General features: G+C 44.3%; 1 protein-coding gene across 1 annotated transcript; it reads right to left on the bottom strand.

The window, feature by feature from the left end:
- Window positions 1-3,566: 3,566 nt before the first annotated feature.
- gpr151 (G protein-coupled receptor 151) lies at window positions 3,567-5,947 on the bottom strand. The gene has a single exon (XM_088604106.1). The coding sequence runs from the start codon at window positions 5,744-5,746 to the stop codon at window positions 4,484-4,486; it is 1,263 nt and encodes a 420-aa protein (XP_088460232.1). The 5' UTR covers window positions 5,747-5,947; the 3' UTR covers window positions 3,567-4,483.
- Window positions 5,948-9,347: the final 3,400 nt, after the last annotated feature.

Genomic DNA, 9,347 nt, shown 5'->3' with positions numbered 1-9,347 from the left:
TCTTGCAAGCGGTTTACAGGCACTGATGTGACAATGTGGAGGGCAGAGGGCTTGAAACCTTCAGAAAAAGACAGTTTGTGTTGACTTGTAGCAGCTGTTGGCGGTGAAACTTACAATGAGGTAGAGGGAGATGGATGAGCAGCGAAAGACTGGAGCCAAAAGGCTATTGTGGTGATTTGCACAAATGTGCAAAAAAGTAATACAACCCCACTCTGCAGGAGCATCTCAGCAGTCAACATACAGAACAGCATAGGGAATCTATAGCCCAACGTTTTCTGTCAGGCATCTAAAAGAAAGGCTGAAGTTGGAATATTTCTGGACTGTTGATACTTAAGTAGCTGGAGAGGTGCTCCACCACAGATTACGTCATCCAGAATACCACCACTCCATAAGTTACGTCGCTGTTCTGTGCCATACAAAGTGTGGCCGGCGCCTGTAATAGGTATGAATATAATAGAGCTGTAGTCCAATCAACGGTAAGTGTTTTGTAAAGTTAGACAAAGACTTCAGGGAGCCCACTTTTAGATAGTCTGGATAGTGAATTGGATGTTTCAGGCGTTTTGCTGTGGGCAAAGATGTGATAGATGTTGGTATCGCTCCAGTCTAGGTCTTACTCCAACCACCATTCAGGGTAATGCAGTCGTCATTTGTGAATGTAGTATTTAAAAGTTTATAACTTGTATTAAAGGGGTTTAAAATCGTTCAGAATTTGTACCCTCTATGTGTACAATGGGTTTTCTGGTAACTGATATGTCCTCTCGCCTGCTTCTCTCATTTACATTGATTTTTGTGGAGGAAACTGGGTTAGTTTAACATCACTTCGCAGTTGGATGTAAATTCTATTTAAGTATAGGATAGTTTGGTAGCTATTTCACTTGAAGACTGCACTTGAAGTCGTGAGTTTTCTAAATCACCTGGTTTGGCCCAGGTCCTGTAGGATTTCCCAACACTTGGAAGACGGGGGTCCTACAGCAGTCTCGCTCAGTATCGTTGACTTGTTGGAGTTTTTAGACGTGATGGTGGTTGTTTTTGTATCTTAAATATTATCGTAGAATGTACCACCCACGTTTAAGGGTTGACTGTTTTGGTTTTAACATCCTGTTAAAAGGCTCCTTTCTTTCATTTTAGTAATTATTGTTTTCAGGAATAATTTAATCAAGAATCATACAACACGACAGAGAGTCATTACATAGTATGGTAAAAAAAATCAGAAAATCTATTTTGTTATAAATCACTGTCCGAAATGCTTAAATGTGCAATTTTAGGGGCTATGCACTCCTAAGAACTTTTATTTATTAGAGATGCTCGTGACCATAAATGTCACCCATCCCTGCAATCTGACACTTCAGACATTAGTTTATCTGAACACCAGAGTGTAAATTTACGTAAAGTACTTAGCGGAAGGAGTTACCCTGTTACTCTTTGCTATTTGTATTGATCTTCTTACAGTTCATATTAATCAAAATAACAAAGTTTATGATGCAGGAAGAACATCACAGCATAAAAACCCTATATGTTTCACTGCTCACAGATCACAGTCCAACATATTGTCTTAGAAAAACTTTGAGAGAACTAGTGTGGGGCTAGAGATTCAACATTTTACAAGATGGTTAAGAATTTTTGTTGATGTATCATAAAGGCACTAGTTCAGTTTAGTTTTTAAATGTACAAAAGTCTTGGGAATATGGTGGCAACAAGTTTTTCTGTGAGTATGTATTTGTGTCTTTGTGTGCCGTGTGATATCCTACCTTGTGTCCAATACTTGCCAGAATAGGCTTTGGTCCCCCTGCAACCCTGTATTGGAAAAAGTGGTTAAAAAGGGGTAGCTGTAATGATCTGTGTATTAGAGACTGAATGTATTGAGGTGAAACTGTGAACTCGCCAAATTTCGTCAATCATGTAGGAAATTTGTTGTTTTTAAAGCATGGTTCAGGGTTGATATTACCTGGAAAGATAATTCATTATCCCGTTTGTGGTCTAGCTCCAGCTCTGTAAATAGTTCTATTTAGGTTTTATTTCAATTCTGAAAACAGAAAGGCATTGCCCATCCAGTACACAACGTACAAAGCCACAGACATGGTGAATTTGTACCAGATGCAGATTTTATTCAACACGGACTCACAGGATTAGACGCACACACTCGCTGTGCTGCTGTGGTATTCCAGCTCCACAGTCTTGGAGATAATATATAGATTAAATCTCATCTTGGGCTCCAGGATCCTCCTCACCCTGTCTCTGTGCTTAATTGGGGAAAGTTAAGTCTCGATAAGATCTGCCGGATTGCCATTCCTCTCATTGGTCATTACAGAAAAGAAAAGTAAAAAAACTCATACCATAGTGAAATAGTGAAATACTTGGGGGATCATGGTAGTAACCATTGTAGTACGTTAAAGCCTCTATGTTTCACATCTCCTTAACCCTTTTGTCTTTTTATATCCTTTACTGTCTTTTTGACGTATTGCTTTAATTAGGAGGTCTACAGTGCGCTCTCCCTAGAGTGCCACAATCCAGTAACTCTTGCAGGTCACCTGTGTAAAGACTGGGAGAGCTTCAGAATCAGGTGAATTAAGCGACGAATCGATTCTATTTTTAACTCTGATCCTTGATCCCAGTGAATTACTCAATTAACTGTGCCGAAAGGTGCACAACATTTAAATGTGTAGCCCTGATTTATCTTCTCCAGCAGGGGTTCCCAGTCCCTTAGGGGAGCCCCCACGCCTGCTCCCAGAGAATAATAATAATAATAAAAAATAGTTGCTTACACTTACGTAGCGCTTTTCTGGACACTCCACTCAAAGTGCTTTACAGGTAATGGGGACTCCCCTCTACCACCACCAGTGTGCAGCCCCACCTGGATGATGTGACGGCAGCCATAGTGCACCAGAACACTCACCACACATCAGCTATCAGTGGGGAGGAGAACAGAGTAATGAAGCCAATTCATAGATGGGGATTATTAGGAGGCCATGATTGGTAAGCCTGGAGGTCTCTCATCCAGGTACTGACCAGGCTCACACCTGCTTAGCTTCAGTGGATTGCCAGTTGTGAGTGGCAGAGTGATATGGTTGCTGGAGAGAAGACTTTCCACCCCTTTGTGCACAGGTCCAAGTCCTCATGCTTCCCTGTTCTACATATTCCTAATTCCCTCTTGTGTGTGAAGGTCTGATAAACTTTCCCAATTGTGCAAAATTGGCTTGTCAGTGCCCTTCAGCGTTTCAGATCAAATCCTCCCATGCTCTCTTAAGAAAGACTGAGTTCCCTTAATTTTTCTGAGATTCCTTTGTTTTTTTAAGAGTAGGAGATTGGCAGCAGTATCCCTCTTTGTAGCATAGTGACCAAAAAGGTCACAATTTGCGAACCATGTCCACTTAATGCTTCATTTAATTCTCACATTACTTCCTTTCATTTGGATTGGATAGAGTCAAGCACATTGTTGCTCTTTCCATTGCTGTGCACTTCAACAGAAGTGATAAGTCAACATTTAACTCCTAAAGCATTCGTTGACAATGGCAGTAAGTGAAATGTGTTTTAGCATCACATCCCTAAAAAAGAGAAACCATCAACTACAGAGTTCAAGCATATACTTTATTACAACCATGAAAGATTGTTTCAACGTACAAAATACAGTACAGGCAAATATTAATAATAATTAATAATAATTGCTTACACTTATATAGCGCTTTTTTTCTGGACACTCCACTCAAAGCGCTTTACAGGTAATGGGGACTCCCCTCCACCACCACCAGTGTGCAGCATCCACCTGCATGATGCAACGGCCGCCATAGTGCGCCAGAACGCTCACCAATATTCTGTTATTCTGGTTGTGATGGTGTATTGAACCCCTTACCATTACACAAAACCACACTGCTATGCTATACAGAAAGTGACGTTTTTACAAAGACACTGGATACTGAAGAACACTTTTTTTCCTATTTAAATGCATCGTACAAGTATGGTATGTGTAGAAATTGCTATTTACAGTATGCTGCCTTCACTTTACAGTGCTGCCGCCAAGTGTGAGTTGTATTTACAGAATCTAATGTATAGTCCTTTTGATAGAGATTGTGTTGTATGTCTTACACAGGCTAAACGCTTTTTGTCCATCTGAAACGCAATCCTGAGGCTTGTGCTTCACACTCAGTCTATGACAACATAACTTCCCGCGCCGAGGCCCTGCTTTGGCTGGGCAACGATCCGAAACGAGTTCTTTACACAGAAAAAGTAGTTCTACTTCTTTACATTAGATACAGCTACGTTCAGAGGTACATCATGCATACACCATAACTGTAGGGCTATTGCAATTCTTATATTTACGGGCACAGTAGAAGCTGTTAAATATGTACAGAATTTGTAAGAGCCGCGTGACGTACAGACTAACGGGTTGGGTGGATTGGTCACGGGCTGCGTTTGCCGACAAGGCCTCAAGTGAACGTCGGGCTGCGGCCTTGTTTGCTGCTCCTGTTGCCGGGGGCGACCCCAGGCCCTATTTGACCTCCGAGGGGTCCTGGTGTTCCCAGGGAACGGGGTCGTTCTCTGGGTCCGCGGAGCCGGCCTCGCGCTCGTGCCAGAACTGCTCCACGTCGGGCAGGACGATGCCGTCCTTGTTGGGCGGGCTGTCAGGCTCCGGCTCCGCCCTGGGCTCGTCGGGCTGGTTACCCGGGGGCGGCGCGGTGTTGGCCAGCGCCTCGGGCCGGGGGCTGGGCGGCGGCGCAGCGGCGGCGGCGGCCTGCGGCCCCTGCTTCTGCTGGGGCTGGTGCTTCCGGAGAGTCAGCCGGCGCCACAGGCCCTTGTAGCCCTCCCGGAACTCCTCGGACATGGACAGGATGACGAGGGGGTTGACCAGGGAGATGGAGAACATGAGCAGCTGGGAGGAGAGGGCGAAGAGCGGGGGCGGGGCGGGCCCCCCGGGGGCCGTGTGCCGCATCCACACCCAGGAGATCCACTCCGGCAGCCACATGGTCCCGGAGGTCAGGGCCAGGCTCAGCAGCATGACCGTCAGCTTCCGGGAGCGGATCTGAGTCCTCAGGTTCTGGGTCTTGGTGCCCCTCCGCTGGCACCTCCTGTAGGCCCTCCAGAAGTAGAGGAGGGCGAAGCACAGAGGGAGGCAGAAAGCCACCAGGGGGTAGAGGTAGACGTAGACGGACATGAAGTCGGAGGCAGACGCAGGAATGACCTGGACGCACAGCAGCCCCACCCCCTCGCGCCTCAGCGTCGCAAACAGCCATTGAGGGAGGGGAACCAGGCAGGCCAGCAGCCAGCAGAGCAGGAGAATGGACAGGATGGTCTTGTAGCGGATGGTGACCTGCTTGGTCGGGTTGCTCACGTACCTGAAGCAGGCCTTGGCCATGACGGCCACCGTGAAGCTCTTGGCCGCCATGCACGAGTGGAGGAACCAGTCGCACGTCTTGCACACGAACCACCCCAGTGTCCAGCTGGCCTTGGCGTACGCCGCCGCCTTGAAGGGCGCCCCGAACGCCAGCACCAGCCCGTCGGCGAGCGTCAGGTTCAGGATCAGGGAGTTGATGAGCGAGAGCTTGCCCTTGCGGGCGTTGGTCACCAGGACTCCGATGGCCGTGAGGTTGCCCGCAAAGCCCAGCGCGCAGATCACGCCCAGTACCGCCGGGATCAGAGCCTTCAGCTCGGGGGAGTCCAGGTGCTGATAGCCGCCACCTTCGGGGAAAGTGGGTTTGTGCGCGGAGCTGTTCGCGGTGCTGAAGTTGAAACTGCTCGTCGGTAACTTATCCATCGCGTCCGAAAAGGCGGAAAACAAAATCAAAACCCACGCGGGAATGGTAAAAAAAAAAAGTTATCAAAGTTGCTTTTGGAGTACGGCACAGAGTTCAGCTGCAGATGGATTCAGATGTGCTTTGACTCTGGCGCGTATGGGACTGGTGAGTTTTTCAAAAATGAAGGCAGCGAGGTGGGAGGAAGGATTTATACAGTCAAGGCTTTGATTGACAGACACCCTGATCCGGCTCATCAGCAGTCCGTCTCGCCGCCTCAGCCTCCCAGGCCAATTAAAATCATTACAGGGTGACGCGTATTTAAAATAAATCTTATCACTGAGGCAAATTCCGCTACCAGAGCGCTGTTTTATAAAAGAAGCGATTTTCATACATCTTTGCTGCAGCCGAGATATTTCTAGTCTTAGATTAATCAATTTCCTTCTGAAGCCTGTTTACTTCATTTTAAGACTGGCGCTTTAGCAAAATTATGTTGTCATAATTTCGTGAGACGTGAAAGGTAGGTGTATTTATAATTATTTCTCAAACTAGATTACGTGAGTCTACATTTGAAAATATTTGGTCATCTTGGAATTGTCTTCCCCTCTGCGGGAAGAATGGGATATTTGGGGTATTAAATGTAAATTATTAATCTCGTGCACCGTAAATTAAAGCGAGGCTGACTTTTGTGGGGGCACATTAAGTTTTAATAACGTTTTTAGTAACTGCCTGTGTTCTGTAAGCAAATCTGAATTTGCTCTTCTGAACTAGAAATGCTATGTGGATCACGCCGCAAACTTCAGTCGGCGTCGAGATATTATTTTATCACAATTGCTTAAGAAATAATTACTGATGACGTTTTAACGAGTGCTAGCTTTTATTACTGGCGCCTTAGTGAAGCTTCGTCCATTGTTTTATTTATATTAGTCACATTTTTATTATTTACACAGTGCATTTAAAGGCAAAGCAACTTTATAACTGTATGCACAGCACACGTGATATTAGTGTACCAGTTTGTGCATCGCTTTTATAAATACTTTTTTACACTCTGAAACACAGGGGATACCCCAAACTCGCATTCATCAAAGATCTGCATACGCCCGTATTCACTGCTCGCTGCAAATCAATACTGCGATATATCCATTTTCCTGTTCGGTACAATATTGGGTACAGCTGAAATATTGTATCACTCGGTGGCGCTCTTTCCTTACGGTTCGATGGGACAGCAGCTCCAAACGTGGTTTGAAATTCTTGATAGAGAACGCATTTGAATCATCTGGTGTGTATTGTCGTTGGTTTATCTGATTTCAGGAAAGTCGGACACGTTCAAACAGAATGGCATTTCGAAGTTGCTCTGATACGTCTGTTTAAATCGATTATCTTGTTGCGTCCTGACAATAAAACCGCGAAAAAGAAATAAGAACGAGTAAGCCTGATCTGCGTTTTTGATTGATACGTTTTCATTTTTACATTACAGGTTTCTACTTTCTTTTTGTCTTCCGTGATGAGCTGTTCACAATTCCAGTCAGTTATCAGGCGAGACACTTGTTCAGTTAGTATTTGATCTGATGGGACAGTTAGATTTATAGATTTACAGTATATAGATAAACACAATATAGATTCAATATCAGCAGGTAATGATAGGCAGCTTTTAAATAATTGTGGCTGAAAGAAAATAATGTAATGAAGCTGTTTGATTTCAGAATTAAGTGAAACACACAATTAGCAGTGGATATTCAGCAAATATCTTGAATTCCTGGTTGAGTCAGTCTTGGAGCAACTAAAAACTCGGTTTTAGAGTTGGGAATGACACTGGCTGTTCTTGTACTAATGACAGTAGTCTTTTGGAATGGTGTGCTGTAGTGTTTCTTTGAATGCCGTTGTTGAATGATGAGGTTTGCTTGTTAAAGCAAATCTAGGTCAGTGGGGTAGAAAAAGACAGGGGATTCACGCCTCAGATCTCTTTACTTTTACATCATTCAATGGATGTTTTCTCAAAGCCCTCTGCATTTTGTTTGAACGCAGTAAAGCATTTTTCTGTTACATATATGGCTAAAGTAAATCTGATTTTGGCATTATTTCCAACTTCTCATTATCAAGGACGTGCAGTGCACACACAGCCGTGATGTTTCTAGAGTTAAACGAGTGTGTTTTGGGGAATTTATTTTTAAAAGCACAGGTCTAAATAATACAAGGTGTGTATTCTGTTAGTCAGGGCTGTTAAATGGTATATGCAGTGATTCTTTCATCTTCCAGCTTATATAGAACTTGTATAAAATAGGCTCTTTTTCCATTATCCTTAGGATTTGTTACAGCTGATGCACCTCAATGGGGTTGGTTACCCTGTCTGAGCAAGACAGCTCGTTAAGCCTTCTGGCTTCTGTGAGCAAAACAAACTTTTGCATTTCATCGCTCTCCAGCTCTGCTACCAAGCTCTGATTCATACTCAAGACCTGCCACAGTCTGTAATAAATAATTCAGTGTGTCTTATACTCTTCAAGATCTATGGCCTCCTGTCATTTGTAATCATGTTCTTGTGGTCCCAGGATGGACTGGGCTAAAAGTTTACTAGGATGTTATCATACGTATCGTGCATGAAGAGGGTGGCTCTGTGCTGAGTATTGTCGCCTTCCAACCCTTGGGTTCCATTCTGAACCAGGGGTATTTTATGGATGTTCTCTCCATATTCGTGTGGGTTTCCCACAGGTGCTCTGGTTTCCACCCACAGTCCAAAGGCATGTTGGTACTGTAGGTTAATTGGCTTCTGGGAAAATTGGCCCTGGTGTGAGAGTGTGTCTATCTATGTGTGCCCTGCGATGGACAGACGTTCCATCCAGGGTGTATCCTGCCTTGCGCCTCTTGGTTGCTGGGATAGACTCTGGCTTCTCTGTGACCCTTATCTGGAAGAAGCATTTAAAAAAATGGATCGATAGACAAAAGAATGGCTACTGGTGCTTATAAACACTCCTCAGGCATTGGGTGTTATTGCTACAAAAATTTCTGTTATGCTGAGGGTAGACGTCTTTCATATTTTCCCCTTTCTGCTTTGCGTTTACTTATTAACAGGTGTTTGTGAGAATTCGGTCAACTGGTAAATGTTGGGCTTAATTGAAAACACAAATGTGATCATAATGCATTAGCAGAAGCTCCAGACAGCGTGGTAAGGCAGCAGAACAAGATGGCAGGGAGTCTGAATGCCAGCATCCACATGCAGTGCAAATTGTGATCATACATCAGTCAGCAGAGCAGGATATGCAACTAATTGAAACAAAACACATGGAGAACAGCAGATGTGGTTCTATTTGAATTCTGGTCGTTTGAAATGAGACATAATTGCTCTCATGTGACATATTTTGCTAATGAAACTCTGCCTCCAAAACTAAAATGTCAGCTAATTTCTCATCTGAATCGCTTTTTTTCTCTTCTGTACGAAGGCACACACTCCTAATCCCGGAACTGCTGGGCTGTTCCAGTCCTCTGCCTGATGAACTAGTGTGTTCTTTCTGCCATCTCCATCCATCAGCTGCCTGAGAAATGAACATTACAAATCCATCACGTGTATTCTTTTCACCAGTCATGCACAAACTTGAGGATCGCAGCCTCTAATTTAATTGTCATCTTAAC

This window comes from Lepisosteus platostomus, chromosome 13, assembly GCF_059453375.1.
Source record: "Lepisosteus platostomus isolate fLepPlt1 chromosome 13, fLepPlt1.hap1, whole genome shotgun sequence".
NCBI classification, from domain to species: Eukaryota; Metazoa; Chordata; class Actinopteri; order Semionotiformes; family Lepisosteidae; genus Lepisosteus; species Lepisosteus platostomus.
This window is presented reverse-complemented; position numbering and strand designations above follow the sequence as displayed.

Bases quoted from the DNA above. Each gene is read 5' to 3' on its own strand.
- gpr151 (XM_088604106.1), bottom strand. From the start codon at position 5,746: ATGGATAAGTTACCGACGAGCAGTTTCAACTTCAGCACCGCGAACAGC.